This window comes from Larus michahellis, chromosome 7 (assembly GCF_964199755.1).
Source record: "Larus michahellis chromosome 7, bLarMic1.1, whole genome shotgun sequence".
Classification (NCBI taxonomy): Eukaryota; Metazoa; Chordata; class Aves; order Charadriiformes; family Laridae; genus Larus; species Larus michahellis.
This window is the reverse complement of record NC_133902.1, coordinates 32,744,764-32,764,493: the sequence shown is the minus strand read 5'-3', so window position 1 is coordinate 32,764,493 and position 19,730 is coordinate 32,744,764. Positions and strand designations below refer to the sequence as shown.

Here is a 19,730-nt window from a genome sequence, read left to right as displayed (position 1 = left end):
TGAAACTCTGGAAAGTAACAGTGAAGTGACTGACTGAAAAATCCATGCAATCCACATAAAGTGACTGTAAAAGAAAACAATATCTGTAAGAAATGAAAGCAGTACCAGGCTCAGTGGGCAGACAGTGATATGGTGCATAATAACATCCGGAAACACAGTGGTGATGCTGGAAAAACAACATGCAATAGCATGTGATAGAAACATACACCATGATATCCTGGAGCTGTGAGAAATTATGGTGTCAATGAGAAATTGTGCTAAAACTGTGCAATAACTCTAAAGAGTGAGAGAGGGTACAGCAGTGAGAAAAGTGGGAAGAGCAGGTCCACATTACAGGCAACCATGGGAAGAAGTGTTCGGGACTGAGATACAGCTTGTCGTGATCGCACTTGGGTGATGAGAACAGGAAGCAACAGAGTTCCTGACCGAAGACTTGAGTGAGGGAAGTGAGAGACTTTGCAATGTCGTAAAAGGAGACCATAAATCCAGAGAGAAAAGGGGCCCTCTGATTAGTGGCATGATGGTATTAATACTGTATCTGTATCCAAAGATATAGACACATAGTACGGCAGTTTCATTAGTAGAGCAGTGTATTAGAAAGGCAGTATTTTAGCCCCATAATCCAACCTCTTTTAACAACTGTGAGTTTTGCTGCTGTTGATCTTTTTCCACCTTGATTCAGCGCCTCACAGGTGTACTCTCCTTGGTGAATCTCCCCGCACACTTTGCTTATTACTAGTGTGTATGTGTCCTGATCTTGCAAACACTTGAATTTGTCGCCTGAAGACACCAGTTTTCCCTCAAAGTACCAGTTCACCTCTCTGACATTTCTTATGACAGACACCAGGCTGACACTCTCCCCTTCCTCCACAACAGTGTCAACCAGTTTGCTGTGTATGATGGGATAATTCTCTTTGCCCAGCTCATCCTCTAGCTTCCTAGCTCTAGTTTCTAGACCCTCTCTGCCCTCTTCTTCACATATTTGTTCCCTTTTCTCCTTCCTTTTCAGTATTCCTGTGGGTGTCTCAATGGGAACACCTGTGGAGGCCACATCAGCAGTGGCTCCAGCTGCACCCACATCCTTGATTTGAGCATGCCCAGTCATAGTGTTGATTTCTTGTGCAGACAGAGACTGTTCCAGGGGTATTTCTGCCTCCATAGTCCTCTTAGCCTGCTGGGGCTCCAGCTCAGATGTTTCACCACAGGATTTTCCTGAGAGAAGTGGACTGGGATGGGCTGGCAATGCTTTGGATTTTTCATCCATCAAGAGATGTTTTTCTTCACAAATAAGAGAATAGAAAGCCTCCTTCAAGACTGCTTTCTGATCAGCTGTCTGAATGCTGACTTCTCCCAAGGAGACTGCAATTTCTATGGGACTGAGTCCTCCTGCTGTCACAACATAGGTGCATAGGGTGTGTTTATTTTCCTTGGTGATGTTTATTGTCTGTACTTCAATGTTTTCCTTATCAGCCAACCATTCTGAAAACAAGAGGTTTTGCTCACTTACTACTGCAGCTTTCAGTGCATTTCTAATTTGAGACTTTATGTCTAAGTTGCAGCTCTTGGGAACCTGAGCAGTGAGCTGGCTCTCTTTGTTGAGGACTTGGCTTGGCTGGAGCTGGTGAGTGTACATTGCTTCATGGGGTTGTCTTCCTGCCCTTGGAGACTGCCTAAGTGGGCTGGCAAGCTCGACGACATGTTCCTCCTCCAGGGGCTGGTTTTCTTCTAGCAGCAAGGGAAATCTCACAGCCTGTCCCTCATTGATTCTTGCAGCAAAATCTTCCTCTGCTGCTTCCAGGGAAGAAATGTTCTCCAGGGGGACAGCTTGGCCCTCAGTGAAGGACAATTCGGAGGCAAATCTGGGTTCAGCCTTCAGCTCACCTTGCATTGCTTGGAAGCCCTCAAGGACCTGGATGTGGTCGCCGTCTATGGCATGGCTCTCAGTGGTGCTTGACACGTGTAGAGGGGCTTGGGAAGCCTCTGTCTTCGGAGCAGCCATTTGCTCTGCTGCCTTGGGGATGACTTGCTCTTTGGGCAAGAGTATCTGTGCAGCTACAGTCCCAAGGCACCCTGGTAGTTGTGTCTCCATCGCTGCTGCAGGCACCACGCCCTGGGGGCCAGCAGGAAGGGTTTGCAGTGGCTCTGCCAGAAGCCTGCTGCTCTCTTGTGTTGTGGCTACCTGGGTGAGCATCTCTTCAACACTCTGTGCAGCCAGGCAGGCTGGTGGCAGGTCAGGCAAGATGTCCTCCCTGGGCAGCACGTGCTCTGCCTGGCTTGTCTGAAGCTGAAGGAGGGCCGGGGGCTCCCTCATGGCCTCAAGGCTGAGCGCTCCTTCCGTGGCAGGAAGCTCGCCAGCCTCCTCGTAGGAGAGGGGGCTTTGGTCTTCTGCCACCGCAGAGTGCTGCAAGGCCGGGCTCTGCCTGCACACAGCATGCTCCTCGGGCACCACAAGGAGCTCAGCAGAGCATGTGGCCTCACCCAGGGTGTTCACCGCCTTGCACGTGTAGAGCCCCGTGTCCTCCTCCATGCACTCCCGCACTGTCAGAGAGCCCGAGCCGTCAGGATGGTGAGCAACAGAATGATGTGCATCGGACAAGAGCTCCTCACTCCCCTTGAACCACTGCACATCGGGGCGTGGCTCCCCAGCTATGGTGTACTCAAAGATTGCGGTGGAGCCCGGTGCGCACCGCACGCTGGCCGGCTCCCTGGCAAAGCAAGGGACCCCTGGTATCCGCTGCCGCACGTGGAGGTGGGCGCTGCATGTGGTCTCACCGTGTACATTGCTGGCCACACATGTGTACTCACCTTCATCCTGCACACCTGCATATGGGAGGATGAGGCTGTGGTCATTGCCAGCAAACACTAACTTACAGTCCATGGATGGGGTTAGCTTCGTACTGTTGAAAAACCACTGGATTTTGGGTGTGGGGCTGCCACTAACAGTAACAGAGAGCCTAGCTACATCTCCCTGCCAGACTTCAACATCTGAGACCTGTTTAAGGAAAACAGGGGCTTTGCCCCCTTCCTCCATTTTCATCTTTGCTTCGCTGGAATAAACTGGTTTTTCAGGCTCAAATTCAAGTGTTTTCTCTCTATCAGGCAACTGAAGGCTGCTGCTGTAGCCTTCACTTCTTCCTTCCTCAGAAGACACAATAAGAGAGCTAGTGATGTCTGTATGGAAAAAAAATGTTGTATTTTACTAGGATGTTTAAGAGAATGCTTGCAGATAGCAATAGACAGTGTTAGTGCAGCTATGTTTGTACATCTGGAGGCTTTCTCAGCACTGTAAAGCAGTTAACAATGGACATGAGGTCCTCTTGCTGTCAAACCCACACCTGCCAAAACCAGCAAGACATGCTGTGCTGTCAGGTTACTTATAAACTTCCCATCCGAAATGACATGGGCGTCTCTTTAAACCTGACATGACAGTATGGGTTAGGCACACCCCCAGCATGTACAGTGCAAGTACCAGTCAAAAAACATTGGTATATTTCACAAATACAATCAAAGCGCTATGCGCCATACCTATTTCTATGTACATTCATACAAACAAGTACAGCAGAGCACTGCAAAGACCATAGTTGAATTCAAAACAAGAAAAAGTAGAATGCCAGAATTAGTATTGGAAAAATAACACAAACTTTTCAGCACACCAGTCTTTCTTCTGGTGCAGTTAGTTCATCTCTTTCAACTCTCTGTCTAACACGCTAAGATACTACCTCTCCCTGATCAGCTTTGTCCTGTTTTTGTCATTAGACAAAACCATTATTAGTACACTTGCAACACCATTATTAGTAAAATCACAAGTTTGCACCCTTGATTTAGTGTCATTGATTTAATATCATTGATTTAAATCTCTCCTTTAAATCTCTCCTTAAATCTCTCCTTCCCGCTCCAATGTTGCATATTAAAACTCCCACAATATCAGAGAAAAACAGGACAAAGCACTTTAAGGTTCTTCTTTTTCTTGCCTTTGTGCATTTAGATATTTATATGTAGGACCACTTTCTTCTAATGGTGGTTTAAAAATGAGAGGAAGCAGACATCAGGATCATGTAATTCTCTGCAGATGCTTGACACTAGAAACATCAGTGAAATATGAGACTTCCAGGAACAGAACAAGCCATCCATGAAAAGCACGGCGCAAAGAAAACCTTTGGAAATCAAATCCTGTTGTCCTCACTGAGTCAACGCTTACAGTATTTGATGCTGGAAAGATATGAGAGTTGTTAAAAAAGAATAAAGGACGTGTGAGTGGATAAATGTCTCCAGGCACTCTAATGGTGAACCTTGATACGTTCCCAATTACGGTGCCTTAAATTCCAAAACTTACCATGTGGTAATAATTTTTGCTGCACTCCAATAGCAACTATAAAGAACAACAGAATATGCCATACCCAGTTCTTTCTCATTGGTTTTAGCAATTATTAATCTTGCCACAAATACCATAAGATACATGACATAGCACAGTGCATATGACGATTAACCGCAGAGAAGAGATGTTTAGGTAAAAAAAAATAAATTACACCAGTCTTTCAGTATTACCTGCTAGCCTTGTTAAAACAGTAGGGAAATTTCCCCAGAAATACAATGTGCTAGTGAATTTGAGAATAGGTGGCAGAATTGGGCCCATAATAAAGTATAAAAATTGCAGAATGGAACCCATGCTAACACACATGAGAATGCTTTATATACAGGAGTGTGGCAAAAATTAATACACTTTTGTGTGTTCCTGGATATTTATGACAGAAAAACTGTACAGGTACTTTTTAATATTTTAGCTGTCTCTGTGAAATGAATAAACTACAAGAAGCACCAGACAAATAATTTACATATTTATTTCACAAATTAACCATACATATTAACATTCAATACACTTTGATGACAAACAAACATAATTAATCCTTTTTTTAAGATACATAGTTTGTTGAAATGAAGACGATATTAAACCTGGCAATGAAATTATGAGTTTCGTAATTCCTATGAAGGCACAAAATTTTTAAGAGAGATGGTCAGTCATGGCTCTAAGCTATACCAGTTGCCCCAGAGCAAGTTTATTCAAAACTAGAATTACTCCAGATTTATAACGTTGTAGCTGAAGTGAGACTTTGTCTCTCCATAACCACATGATAGCGCTCCTGGCCAATGTATGAAATGTAAAACAAGACTTTTAAACTTACATAAACGACAAACACTATTATACAGGTAGAGATAAAGATGCTTGGCCATATATTTTAGATGTGAACATGAACTTGGACCTGTTTGGCTTATGGTTTCAAAAAACAACTTATGGGCCTGTTTCTACTAAAAAATTCAGTTCATTTACGTGCAAATGAAACACACTTCATAACTGCTTAGGACCTAACGAAAGGGCCTCTGACCTCTTTGGCTTTGGATCTAAAAGACCTCTCATATCACAGCTGACATACAACATCAGACTCCTTGCCAACTTCTTCATGTCAACTTCCCTAGGGACCTCAGCTGTCTAATGAATCAGTGCTACATATCTACACAAGGAATGGATTAAGGATGCATCATGAAGCAATTCTTTCCCAGCACAAGGTTGGGTCAGACACTTTTCTTTCCTACCACCATTACCTATGAGACACTACAATTATCTCTGCCTTGTCATGATGTACAAATCTTAAATATTTACCATGAGGTCATGAGAGGGAAGAAACCAAAGTGACACACTGGTATTAGCCTAACCACTACAGTCATTTTCCCCGTGTACCGGGTCATTAGAATTTGCCACTCCTGACTATAAGTTTATATTGGGCAACACAATTGGGCAAAGTGATCAAAAATTTTGATCAAAAATTACTATCCCAGGTGACTGATGGGATAGTCTTAAGGATTTTATTGAGTTTTTGAGGCATGCTGACCTCAGTGTGAGGACACATCAAACTCAGAAATAAGAGCATGCATGAACATAACTGAGTGTCCTATAGGAGTAGTTCTTTTACGCTTAAGTTCACTGTGCTCCTTAAAGCAGTTTGCAAGAAAACTGACAGCAATTTGTAAATAGTTACTTAACTTCTGATAAACATTAATAACTTTCATACTTTTAACAGATTTTCTTAATAATTTTATCGCTGTTCATGTAAGATAGATTTAGTTCTGATTTAATTATGCCAGCTACTGCTGATTCCTCCTCCTAAATATTAGCATTATTTTAAATAAAAAAATATATACTCACATTGAGAATATTAATGTAAAAATCTGCTGAGAAAATGCCACAGAAAATAATTGAATGTATTCTACTTATTTCTGGTCATCTTGACATATAGCAAACTTAACTGTCACTAATTAAAAAAAAAAAAAGAAAAATGGAATCTGTAGAGATTTAGTTCTAATGTGAAACAAGAGTACTGCATAAAAATCTCTCACTTGTTACTACTATGTATTTTTTATGAATGACACTGGAATACGGGGACAATAAAAATTATTTTAATGAATTTACAGTTACATCATTGATTTATTATGCTTCCACTCCTTTCCCTTTAACTTCTAAAGATACAGTACAAAATATGTTTTCATGTTTATTACTTGGTAATAGAGAAAAAAATCCTGTTCAGTTCTACTAATGCAAAACTTTCATTTTCTTCCCATTGTGTTGCTTTTCATTGCAACGGCATAATTCCATTGACTTTAAAAAAAAGTCGTTTAATTCCATGAGTCAATAGAATGAGGCCCATGGATGTAAGAATTTTGCAGTGATAGAAACTGTAAACAGGATTTGAATCAGTGAGACTCACATGTTCTGACACAACGTTGTGAGAAGGGAGAATACCAATCTAAGGAGTTCTTTCACAGAACTATATCCAAACTAAACAGCAAGTGTAAGTTAGCATTCCATACGTTTAAGTTACAAGAAAAAGGTTGCTTCTACGTTTTCAGGTGATTTCTAGCCTACATAAAACAATAACGATTGCACTGTTACAGACACACAGGAATATGTACACTATATGAAAAAATTAGTCCTACATAAATGAGTGTCAGTTAAAATATCTATACAAGAAGGAGTAAGGAGCTTGGAAGGCGTCTGAAATATACCTCGGTGCAGAAAGTGTGCACAAGACCTATGCACAGATTAAGTCTCACTTAAATTCCCCAACAAAAGCAAGTTTAAGTAAGACAGAAATATGCCCACAAAGAGTGGTTTTCATCCCTAAAGAGATGAAAAACAATGCCCCTAAAATGTGTGCTGCATTTTACCTGCAGTGAACAACAGCATAAAAATATCTACTGTTTCAAAAAGACTCTGAAACAAATTACGGAACTTTAGTATAACGTTAACACAGCACAAGTCTCAGCAGTCCCTGCCCTGTTAGTAGCTATACATTTGTACTGCCCACCGTCACTTTGCATCAAGTTTTCAATAGTAAGGCTATGAGACCCCCCCTGCTCTTCCTGCACACAGTACCTATCCCCTTCCAACAACACCCCATCCTTGTACCAACAGACACTTGGGTGGGGGGAACCAGTCACGAGACACTGGAAGCATGCTGCGGCACCCACAAATGTACTGTAGTCAGAAATGAGCTTGATAAATTTTGGAGGGGCTTCCGTAACCTGGAACTCAAAGCTGCAGCTCTCTGAGTCCTCTGCCCTAAACTCGACCTGTTCCTCTTGGGACGGCTCCGCAAACACATCAAAACTAATGTTGACACACTTCTCCCCTTCCACTTCCTGCTCTTGTTGAGTCACCGCAAGCAGTCGGATCGCTTTCTCTGAGTCGTCTACGTGTGGCTCGAACTCAAACTCCAGTTCTATTTCTGACTGGTCACCCAGGTTCACAGCCTTACTCAAAAGCAAGTCACACTTCTGGGGCCTGTGTGGTTGATGGCCTGTGACCGTCTCACTGCTCGCCTTGGTACTTGTTCCCTGCTGAGCCATGACTACAAGGGAGCCTTTGCACATTGCTTCTCCCAGCCTATTGTTTGCCTGACAGCGATAACAGCCGCCATCAGAAGGACGTACATTTTGGACCTTCAGACTGTGAAGTCCCTCTTTCTGACTCACAATATACTTCCCTGTGGCAGATGTCACACAAGTGCCACCTCTGAACCACTGCACTACTGGGACAGGAGTACCTGTTACCACACACTCAAACACTGCCTCCGATCCTTCTGTCACCTCGACATCTGCAAAGGGCACGGCAAAGCGGGGAGGCATTTCAGTTACTTGGAAATTGATTTTTACATCCTCATTATCCTCTGTGGCCAAGCCTGCAGCTTGCTCCAACAAGGCAAGCGGAAGGACATCCAGGGAAACCACCATGCTCTTCTTGTCTGGGCTAAATTCAGGACTGGTTATGATTTTGACCTGCTTTTCAAACTCCTTCACCTCATTTTCATCCAGCTCCACTTCCAGGAGGATTTCCTGTGGTGAAGGTGACCTTGAAGATGTGTTTTGCTCCAAGTCAAAGTGTATAACATGCTGGTGGGTGACAGGGGGTGGCAGTGCTAGTGACCGCCCATCTTCAGGCAAAACTTCCACCTGTGCAATACTTTTAGCTTCCCCAACAATGTTCACTGCATGGCACAGATACTGTCCTCCATCAGCTTTCTGGACGTTAGTGATCTCCAGCACATATTTGTTCCCTTCCTTCTCTATCCGCACTCTCTCATCCATCTCCAACAGAGATTTATTATGATACCATTTCACCCCTGGCTTGGGTACACCCACCACCTCAGCCACAAAGTTCAGCGTGCTGCCCTCATACAGCCTCCTCCTGCTCAGCGCCTTGAGGAATGCCGGTGGCATGTCCCTGTCTGATGGCTCTAGGGCTTCACAGGGTGTCCTAAACACCTCAGCCTGTGTCTCGTCTGGAGGTTGCTGCCTTCTCTCACAGAAGGGGAGCACGGACAGGGCATCCATATACTCCCCAGTGGGTGTCCGGTAGCGCTCTGGTGGCGTGCTGTCCCCTGATGCAGAGCAGGGTCCCTCAAAGGGTGTGAAGTAGCGCTCCAAGGGTGTGTTGCATTTTGAGCCCTCGGAAGGTGTGGAGTAGTGCTCAGGTGGTGTGCTATACACTGAGCCTTCAGATGGTGTGGAGTAGCGCTCGGGTGGTGTGCCGTACCCTGAGCCCTCTGATGGTGTGGAGTAGCGCTCGGGTGGTGTGCCGTACCCTGAGCCCTCTGATGGTGTGGAGTAGTGCTCGGGTGGTGTGCTGTATCCTGAGCCCTCAGATGGTGTGAAGTAGCGCTCAGGCGTGCTGAGTGGTGTGTGATAGGATGTTGATGAAGCTGTTTCAAAGATCTCCACTGAGGAGGGAGGTGTGTAGAAGCGGTCCGAATCAGGTGACTCCTCTCCACTCCCACTCTCCAGCTCTATAGACATTTCCGACTCAGGAGAGAAGGGCCGGGTGAGTTCCTGTTGGTTGTTGTAGTAGTCATAAACTGTGCTAAAGGTAACCTCCTCCACTTCCAGTGACGTGATGGTCTCTCGCTGCTCCTTCTGAACTGTCCCTTTGAGATCTGGAGTTTCCTGCACCCCACTTGACCTTAAATACTTGGCCAGGGACAAGTCAGGCTCCAGCCCTGAGGCTTGAACAGTACTGGGCTCTGGACCTGCAGAAATATCCTCCCACAGTCCTTCTCCATCCAAGCTATTCTCAGAGGCTTCCTCAGTGGGAGTCCTCTTCTTGCCCCAAGACTCCTTCCTTTGTTCCTTCTGTGCCACAGGATCTTCCATTATTAAATCAAGTAATAGTTGGCCAAAAGAGAAGCCCTGGGTTGTGTTTGATTCCTGTTGAGTGTCCCTGAGCATCTCCTCAGGGGAATCCGTGCTTTCTATCTCACAGGTGGAGCTGGTCATTCCTGTCTCAAAGACCTTTTCTATCCCAGAACCTTCTTCCTCCTCTGCCTGATGCACAGTCTGGGGTTTCTTTTCACGTGCAGCTTTTTTCAAGTCAATGATGAAGCTGTCACTCTGTGAGTCTGTGGTCTCCAGTCGTTCCCCACTCTCCCACACGTGTGTTTCCTGCACTCCTCTTTGGAAATCTGCTGTGGATTCCACCAGAAAACTCTGCATTTTGCCCTCAGGTGAATCCTCCCCACAGACACTCACCTCTAACTCATTAATTTCTTCAGCCGAAGATCCCTCTTCAGCAGGTATCATGATACTGTCAAGGTCCCCATTATGGATTTGCAAATCGTCCCTTCTGATTTCTCTTGGCTGTGCCTCTTCCTGGGCACCAACCTCCTCCTGCTGCATCCTATAGCTCTGACGCAGCTCCTCACTTAAAGACATCTCTTCCACAAGCACATCATGTTGGTGCACAGGAGAGATGAACCCAGTCACTCCTACTTCTACACTCTCCAGCGCTGTGGGGGTTTGTCCCTGTTCTGTGTCTACAGTCTCTTCTGCTGGGAAAGACTCCACAAACGTCTTCAGATCAAACGTGATATTGGTCTCTTCAGAATCAGATGGCAAGAGCTGCTCTTTGAAATGCACTTCTTCTAGGTGAACCTCAGCTTCCTCAGTAAAAACCTGGCCTGAGTTTTCTATGCCAGGAGGCATAGAAGCATTGCCTACATCAGACTCTATTTCTTGCAGTGTTTGCCCATCACCATGCATTTCCCAGTGTGTGGCACCCCCAGCATCAATCATTTCTTCTTTACAAAGACGATCATCAACCTCGATGTCCTGTTCAATATCAACTGATCTCTCCTGCTCCTTGGACTGTTCCTCCTGCTGCTCTTCTGTGCATAAGTCATAAAAGCCAAACTGCTTCTTTGTGGGTGTGCTTGCAATGTTGTCCTGCAGGTGGGGAACACTTGGCTCTTCTACAAGAGGCACATCAGGAGATGTTGCCTCACAGGCAGGGGCATTGCTCTCCTCCATGTAAACATCACTCCCTTCTTGCATCACAGGTGATACAGGAATGAAAAACTGTGAATCCTCACACTCCCTTGTCAGAGCAGACCGCTCAGAAATGTGTGTTTGCCCTTTCACTTCCATAAACGGTGCCTTCAGGATGTCCCAGGACAGAGCATCTGTATGTGGTACCACCTTGTCTCCCTCAGCCTCTGGCTCCTCTGAAAAGTGACCTGAGTCCTTGGCCACTAGCTCATGCTCTTCCCTGGGCATGCTGGTGTACATCTCAGTGGCATCAATTCCAAAGATATGCTCCTCAGAGACAGCTTTTCCTTTGTTCTGCCTCATTTCAGAAATTCCATCTGTATCCCTCACGCTTTCTTTTGTAAAATCTATTTCTTGCCTTGCATAAACTTCCATGGTATCCAGCAACACTGTCTCCTCAATCTCACTTTCCCTAAAGTGAGTAGTTTTCTCAGACTCTGCTTCGAACTGCTCACCAGAAGATGAAGACAGCCTCAGGGACCAGGGTAGGTGGGCTTCCTCCTCCTTGGGACATGTGATCTGTTCCTCTTTATCCTTCCCAAGTGTGCTGAGACCTTGGAGCTGGAGAACGTGGTCCATGGCAGGCAGTTCCTCAGTGCCTCCATCCTTGCTATACAACCTGGGTGCACTGGGCTGCACTGTCAGCTCAGAGGAAGTCTGTGCTGTTCCAGCCGCATTCTTGGCCACAAAACAATACAGCCCAGCATCCGTGACAGAGACCTCTCGGATATGTAAACGGTACATGCCACTCTTGCCTTTCTCAAACCTCAGCCTCTCACAGGCAGAGAGGCTCTGGCCATTCAGGGACCAGGCCACAGCTGGTGGGGGCTGCCCAGACACAGCACACTCCAACACCACTGCCTCTCCTTCGTGGCAATGAATGTGTGCTGGGGCTTCTGCCACAATTTGGGGTGGTTCATTTCCCACATCAAATGAAAACTTGAACTTGTGCTTTATGGTGGGAGCAGCCTGGCCTGGAGAGGGACGCGTGGCGTCCCTCATTTCTGTGTCTTGCTCTGGTGTTGGAGTGGGGGCAGTGATTTTGATTTCCACAGGCAGCGACAGCAAGTCTGAGTCTGGAACTGCACTTAGCTGTCCCTGCTCTGCCGTGAAGGCCAGGCTGACTTCTTCCTCCTCCTCCTCCATCTCCTTCACCTTCACCTTCTCCTCTTCCTCCACCACCTTCTCTTCCTCCTCCCCTTCTTCCTCCTTCACCTTCTCCTCCTCTTCCTCCTCCACCTTCTTCTCCTCCTCCTCCTCCTTCCCCTCTTCCTCCTCCTTCACCTTCTCCTCCTCTTCCTCCTCCTCCTCTTTCTTCCCTTCCTCTTCCTCCTCCTTCTTCATGGCCTCATAGGCTGGCATCTGCCGCCTCACATGGAGTGCAGCTGAGGTGCTGACTGTGCCCAGTGGATTGAAGATCACACAGGTGATGGTCCCACCATGCTGTGGGAGCAGGGATGGGAACGTCAGTGTAGAGCGGCACTCTGTGGTGTGAACAGCGGTGCCTCGGATGCGTCCCACAGGCTTGTTGTTGTTGTACCAAGTGACTGTGGGCTGTGGGCGGCCATGGAAGAGGCAGGAGAAGGTGCATTTATGCCCCTCAACAGCCTCCTGGGACTTGATTTCCTGGACAAAGAGGGGTGGGCAGGGCTCCAGGAGTCCACCTGGCCTCTGCCATCTCTCCCCTGCGGCCTTGGGCCTGTGGTACCCCTTCACTACCTGCATTGTGAGGGGCTCCGAGCCATCCATTGTGGCAGCCACCTCAGGTGGGCTGGGTTTCCCAGGAGGGCCTCCCTGAGGCACGGACATGAAGGTTTCCTGCTTCTTTTTCAGCGCTGCCCGCTTTGCCTCCCGCAGTCGCTGCAGCTTCCAACGGATCTCCTCATCCAGCAGGTCCTCAGCATCCACCACTGTGCCACCGTGCTCCCTACCACATGCCAGCCCTGGACGGTGAGGCCCCACCAGTGGCAGCCTCTGGAAATGGATGGTTCGTACCATACCCCTGCCTGAGGAGACATCCCCAAGCAACTGCTCAGCCTCCTGCCCCTTGTCAAAGGGCGAGCCGGTGCAACGGAGCACCACCCGCAGCCGGTCCTCCTGCCGCTGCTGCAGCAGGCACTCCCAGCTCCCCTGCATCCACTCCGCTTTCCCTGCGGAACCTAAGCCCTGCTGTTCCCCACTGCGTGCCACCAGCAGCGAAGCAGTGGACTCGGCTGAGCCCTCACTGTTAATGGCAAATACCCTGTAACTGCCAGCGTCATGCTCCCGCACATCCCGCACCTCCAAGCTGGCATGGTGCGTGTGCTCCTCGCTCTCGGTGCGGATCACCTTGCGGCAGTCCTGGCGGACCGGACGGTTGTTGTGAAACCAGGACATGTGGGGCGCTGGACATGCCACCAGCTTGCACTGGAAGAGGGCAGGGTCCCCCTCCAAGACAGACCTACACTTGAGGCCTTGTGTGAAGGTGGGTTTACGGTTCTGGGTGCAAGCCAGCACCACCGCCGTCCCAGGTCCCTCGAGGTTCTCCTTGCTGTGCTGCTCTGCAAGAAAAGGAGACTGGGTTACAACACACCACACTCTGCCTGCCATCTGATTGAAAAAAATGAAATAGCAATATATTGAAATAAAAAATGGGCATGCAACAGATTTCATCACACACCCAGGGAAAAAAAAGTAATTCACTCACCATATTTGTTCGAATAAACGCAACGCCTTGCTCTGTTTTAAAGATTGACACGAAAATCGTTCGTTGTCTGTTCTTTCTTCAGAGTGTGGAAATTTCTTCTTGAACAAGCAAAAATGAATTTCAAAATAACACGTTCTTCTCTGCGTGTATGTTTTTGCTGCCTGGAAAAGCTGTGTGTCTTTGGGTGGCAAAGAAGAAAATCTTACCTGACTTGCAGACAGTAGAATAAACGCCCTTTCTGACCCTTCTGTTTGCAGATTAAATGTTCAAACAATTGAGAAAAAATATTTTGAAAGATATTTTTTAAAAAGTAAGTAATTAGCTAACATGAAATGAGAAGGCGTTTATTCGAACTAATACAGCCACTAACTTCACAGTGTTATGCACAAGGAAAAAAGCAAGCAACATGAACCACGTATGCTATCTGCAAGCCAGGGTAAGAAATGTATAATGATGAATTAATGTACGTAAAAAAAAAGTGCAAGGAATCAATGGGAATGTGTAGCTTTCACATATCCTAAACAACAAATGCTTTCTAGTATACTTCATCCATCCATCCAATAGTGTCCATTGTACTGATTAATGTTAGGTTGCTAACTTGTTTACAAATAATGATTAAGATTTGTATAACTTCCTTCTGAAGTAAAGTATTCCATGCATTCAAAAGGAAATTGAACAAATAAAAGCTCTGTGAACAGCTGCAAAGCATGAAGTAAAAGTTAAGAATACGGCTGCAAAATTATAAATTTGAAGTTTTAAACATATTTTAAAACTTAAATAACCTTAAAATGCAGGTAACCCTTTGCATATCAAAACAAACATGCAACATGTTCCAATATGCTTCAAAGTATGTCTGTCTTTCCCCTCAGACACTACATGTAAGCAGATAAAAGCTTTTCACAATCACTGGTACTAATTATTCAGTGTAACATCATTGGTGACTGTACCTTTCACTTCCATTTCAACCTCTTCCTCTAGCTTCTCATGAATAATTTTTTCAGGAGCTAGAATAAAAAGACAAAAATTGTTGAGCTATAGGTGCTAAATATGCCAATCAACAACTTATATAGTTAAACCATCCAGTATCTCTTGAAAATATACAGAAATTCACACATACGTACACATAAATGCATGCCAAACAATTCAAACACTTGATAAATTTTGAGAACAGAGTAATCAAATGCTTTCAAACTTGTTTGCAATGTACACTTTTCTATAAGATTGTCTTTCTTTTTTGCAGGGTGGGGAAAAGTTTCTGAAGTAACATGCCTTTATCATGCCTTAAATCCCTAAAGAAAACATTCAACAATCCACAGACTAATGAGATGCTTCTCGTTCTTTATTATCTCCCAGGGAATGAATGGACTGGAATGCAATGATGCTATGCACGAGGAATTGATACTTGGAAGGAACATGCAGTTGCCAACCTGTCACTCTCAGATGGGTGCTGCACTCGGCTTGTCCTGCAGGATTAACTATTCTGCACTTGTATATACCCTTGTGGTTCTGACCAACTTTCAACAATCTTAAACTGCACAGTGGCCCATCGTGTTTTAAGGAACACAATGCAGACTCCTCAACTATTTGCTGATTGCACAGCCAGACCACACAAGGTGTAGGTGCACCCTTCATTATACAAAAGAGTAACACATCATCTCCTTCTTTTACAGTGGTTTCTGAAGGCAGAGTTTCAAGAAACTCTGGTGCTTTGGCGTCAGTGTCTGTGATGTCTTCACACGGCACAACATCAGGATAGTAGACTCTGTTTCTTTGCTTCTCAGTTTCATATGGTCTTTGGGATGTAGATATAAACAAGCTCGAGGTTTTCTTGGCAGATTCTTGCTTAACTTCAGATGCTTTAAACTGACAATCTCTGGCTGCTTTAAAGCTTTTAGTGTCTGATTCAAGGGTAATTTTTGTTACTGCTTTGGCTTGTGCTTCTTTTGCTAGGTAAGAATAAAGTTAGGAAAAGGATTAGATGAGATCTTTTGCAGGAATTAAAAATATCCGTATACTTAGTGGGAAAAAACCCCCAATAATTAGTATTGAAAGAATGTCCAGCATATTAGTGCTACAACAACGTTATTAAATATGAGTGATTACCCATTCAAGAGCTCTATTCCTGCTGGGGTAATTGTAGGTAGCAGTTAAGTCTATGAGATTTTCATGGGATCAAGACTTGGTTTGTAATGCCTAATGCAAGAACATCTTTATTTTTAATTGAGAGCCTCAATTTAGGAAGTAGCAGCAGAAGATTATGTAAAGTGCTTTGCACAGCTCAAGAGTGAAGAAAGAAACTTCAGTATTTAAGAGCCAAAACACGATCAATGGCTTGCTCTTTGACCTCAGCAGAAATACTGTCACCTGTCCAGTGTAGTGATAATACATTTTTGGGTCTCCACTAGTGGTAACACTAGTAACATTTTAATATGCTGATGTCAGGAAGAAGTGAACGAAGTCTTATCAAAAATAAATACTTATATCTCAGGGAGAGTGAAGGGTAGAAGACAATTCACTAGCGCAGTAATACAATGCTTGCACCCGTTAATCCTTTCAATTGCATTGGCCTACATTGCCAACCTTGGAATTGGAACCTTGGATTTACTGGAAACAAGTTGGGCCCATAGAGTTTGAAATGACCAGGTATCTATTTCAACATTGCTTATCTGACATTCTTATCTTCCTTAAACTCCAGCTTTGGGAATTCTCAAAATGCTAAAATTCCTACCAGCCTGTTTTGCTTTACATCGCACTGCGTATCATGAAGGATATGAGGAATAAAAAGCCTCAGATGTCTGTGACTTGCTGGGAAGAGGCATGAAGTTACAATACCAACTTCCCAGTACTGCACAGGTCAATTTTGAATAGAGCTGTAAATGTGGAGGAAAAACTCCAAAGCATTATTAATAGAGCTTTCTTAATTAAATACTGATAGTAAAGGAAATATGAGTGAGCTGTAGGCAGTGATAATGAAGTTGCAAAAGATAAGTCATAATGTTAAAAGTCAGATAACCACCTTTGACTGTTAGCATTGCAGCAGTTGTTGTCCCTCCATAATCATTGTATACAGTACAACTGTACAGTCCTTGATCTGTCAGCTGGGCATTTAGGATTGTGAGCAGTAGGACACTTCCATTTTGTGATATCTTCAGTTTTTCAGATCCTTCTATCGTTTCACCTTCATGGGCCCAAAGAAACTCAGAGAAGAATTCACTTTCTAAGCCACATACGAACTGAGCAGTATCACCACATTTCACAGTTAGGTCTTTGAGCTGCAAGAGAATCTTTGGAGGGACATTCATTTCCTGAGCAGTGGCCACAGAGATCCTGGTGCTCTGAGATGTTTGGGAAAGGACTGTTGTGTGCATAGCTTCCATTTCTTCAACCGATGTAGCCTTCATGGTCAAACTTTCTGATACTCTCTCAAAAACCTGTACACCCAATTGCTGTGGTGGTTGTTGCACTGTTTTAAATTCTTTTTGGTAAGTTTTAATGTTCTTCTTTGTGAGGGGAGCAACATGAAGTTCTGATATAGCCTGTGACCGGATAGACTCTTTTACGTCTTTCCCAGAACTTTGCCTATCTAGGGCTTGCACTGTGTAATCAAGTAACAAAAATAACAACAATATTAGTATCTAAATAACTTTACTAGGCCATGCTCTGAACAAAATCAAACAGCATGAAGGATGAAAATGAATTATCTTCATTTGAAAACTCAGCATGCCAGATGCACTGCGCTCTTGACACAAAGATTATCCATTCACATATATGAATGACAAGTGATGCCTAATCTAGTCATGCAGTTGATACACAGTTGATGCTTGTCTCTTCTTTCACTGAAGTTGCCCGTTTTAGTATTGGAAACTTATTATGGAACTTTTTAAGGAGGTATTTTACTTTCTTTTTCCCTACAGGATAGCGCAAAATACCTCAGTCAATGCTATAAAGATCACTTAATTCCTTGTTTTAAAAAACTGAACACCTGCAGTAAAGAGATTCTATTCTTTGACCAATCTCAAGATGCAAATTTGCAAATTTCCAAATGTTAACAGCTTAAACAGAAGAAATGAGAGTGGCTGGGTTACAGAGCGTAGGTTCTACTAACATTAACTGGTAAAGAAATGGTGTGAAACAAGGAAAGAAGAACATTAGTAACAGTGTAAAAGTGTGGTATAAAACAAACTGAATCCCTTTGAAGTAAAAATGGGGCTTTACCTTCTGCAGTCACTGTAAGTGTAGCTGTACAAGTTGTTTCTCCAGCACTATTTCTTGCCTTGCAAGAGTATTGGCCAGCATGCTCTAAGAAAGCATCTACTATTATCAGTATAGCTGTGCCTGTAGACTCATCAAAGTGGAAAACTATGTCTTTTGTTGGCAACATGAGTTGTTGATTATGAAACCACTGGATTTTTGGTTTGGGCATGCCAGAGACTCTAGCTTGAAATCTGACTGATTCCCCGTTGTATACCCTGCAGCTCGAAATAGGCTGGATAAAGGTGGGCCTTTGGCCAACAGACTCCTCCTTAAGTGAAACAGATGAAGAAACATGCCAATGGGACTCTGATGTAACTTCTTCAACATTTTTAAATCCTGAAAAGAAGCACGCCAACTTTTAATTTCTTACCCTACACTACAATAAATTTTCTCTCTCATTCAAGATTTTATTTTTCTAACTTGCAATTTAACAGCGTGGATTATACTAATTCATAATTTATAAAATCTGTTGCAAAAAGAAAACAAAATATTTATGGTTAAATAATATCAAGGACAATATAGAACTTAAATAGCAAATTCTCCAGACAATATTTCTGCTCTAAAACTTCGGTCAATATTTCATCAATTCATACAAATGTAAACTATTTTTTTTCAGTTGCCCAAGTACCTGGTACACACCTCTATTTAACACGTTTTCCAACACTTTCAAAGTAATTTATTTTATACAAAACCTCTTACTAGATTCTCCACTCAGTCAAACCAAAGCATGTGTAAGCAAAGCAATTCCATTAGAAAGAAGGTTTCTACCGTGTTTGCTGCGTGACAGATTCTTATACTGGAGAGAATGAAAAGGTGAGGTGCATGGAACAGTGAAAAAGGTGAAATAAGTTTTCCTGTGCATGACCAATATTCTGAAGACATAAATGTATACTGTGGACATTGTAAATGGTGGCAATTGAGTTAAAAGACAACATGACAGACAACGACTCACATATAATAGTGTATATTAAGATTAGTATTGGAACATGACCTAAACAAGACATCTTCTTTAATCGCACACTGTACCTTCTAACTTCAAGGTAGCAGTGCTTGTCACTTGGCCTACAGAATTACTAGCCACAAAGGTATAGATTCCTTCATCCTCTGGATAAGCTTCAGCAATCTCCAGCTGGTAAGTATCTTCAAACTGAGTCATTCTAAAAAAACGTGATGGCTTGATCTCTCTCTCTTTGCTGTACCAAGAGACTTTCAGATCTGCTCAAGCAACAGAAAGAAGACAAAAATGTCTAAGTTATGATATTAGACTAGTAAGTAAACATTATTTGTACATTTATATCGCTCAGAAATCTTAAATCTCAAGCATCTCTTTAAATTTAAATGTGCCTTGTATTACTTTGGTAATGTATAATCAGTGGAAAATGGCTTTAAGTTTTCATTTCTGCACTGAAAATATTTGTATGGGAAAACTGATTCTGGTGCTGCTGTATTCCAGTGTAAAAATAGTTTTTCCTTTCCCCTCTTAATGTATAAGTTTAAAAATATTTTGCCACTACCAAAATCAGAGAAAGTCTCACTTTTAAAAAGGGATTAAACAGGCTATAAAATCGCTTGGTTGAGCTGAACAAATTAAAGAAATTAAAATAGAATATCCTTTTGCTAAGGACAGTACCTCATCTCTTTTTGTTGCAAATATTCTAAGTTTTGCACTTCACATTTCTCAAGAATGGTCCTGTGTTTCTTTGTTCCTTTGTAAAATTCCTGTATAAAATGCTGTCTTACTTGACTCGTGTAGATTCTTTTAGACTTGGGAAAGAAGAGGACTGAAGCAGACTTCAGAACCTTGCCTCTCCACCTGGCACTATATTACATCATGAATCAAATGTTTTCACACAAATGGTGTGTTATTACTGACATCAGAAGAAAGCGACGGTGTTTTCAATAGAGATGCATAGTGTGTACC

General features: G+C 43.7%; 2 protein-coding genes across 2 annotated transcripts in view; both read right to left on the bottom strand.

The window, feature by feature from the left end:
* TTN (titin) overlaps positions 1–19,730 on the bottom strand; it is a 244,263-nt gene that overhangs the window by 189,393 nt on the left and 35,140 nt on the right. The window contains exons 43-45 of the mRNA XM_074593977.1: positions 18,836–19,024; positions 14,503–14,559; positions 628–3,171 (exon numbers count right to left, since the gene is read on the bottom strand). Coding sequence (XP_074450078.1) covers positions 628–3,171; positions 14,503–14,559; positions 18,836–19,024 — 2,790 coding nt within the window. The remainder of the gene's footprint in view (positions 1–627; positions 3,172–14,502; positions 14,560–18,835; positions 19,025–19,730) is intronic.
* LOC141746134 (peroxidasin-like) lies at positions 14,798–18,139 on the bottom strand. Its single transcript, XM_074593979.1, has 2 exons — positions 17,771–18,139; positions 14,798–17,150 (listed from the first exon to the last, which is right to left on the bottom strand). The coding sequence occupies exons 1-2, from the start codon at positions 17,976–17,978 to the stop codon at positions 16,477–16,479; spliced, it is 882 nt and encodes a 293-aa protein (XP_074450080.1). The 5' UTR covers positions 17,979–18,139; the 3' UTR covers positions 14,798–16,476.

What these genes read in the sequence shown, in the direction of transcription:
- LOC141746134 (XM_074593979.1), bottom strand. Translation starts at nt 17,978, where the DNA reads ATGCCCAAACCAAAAATCCAGTGGTTTCATAATCAACAACTCATGTTG. An exon ending in ACTTACAGTGACTGCAGAAG is followed by an intron (nt 17,151 to 17,770) that starts GTAAAGCCCCAT and finishes TTGATTACACAG; the next exon opens with TGCAAGCCCTAGATAGGCAA.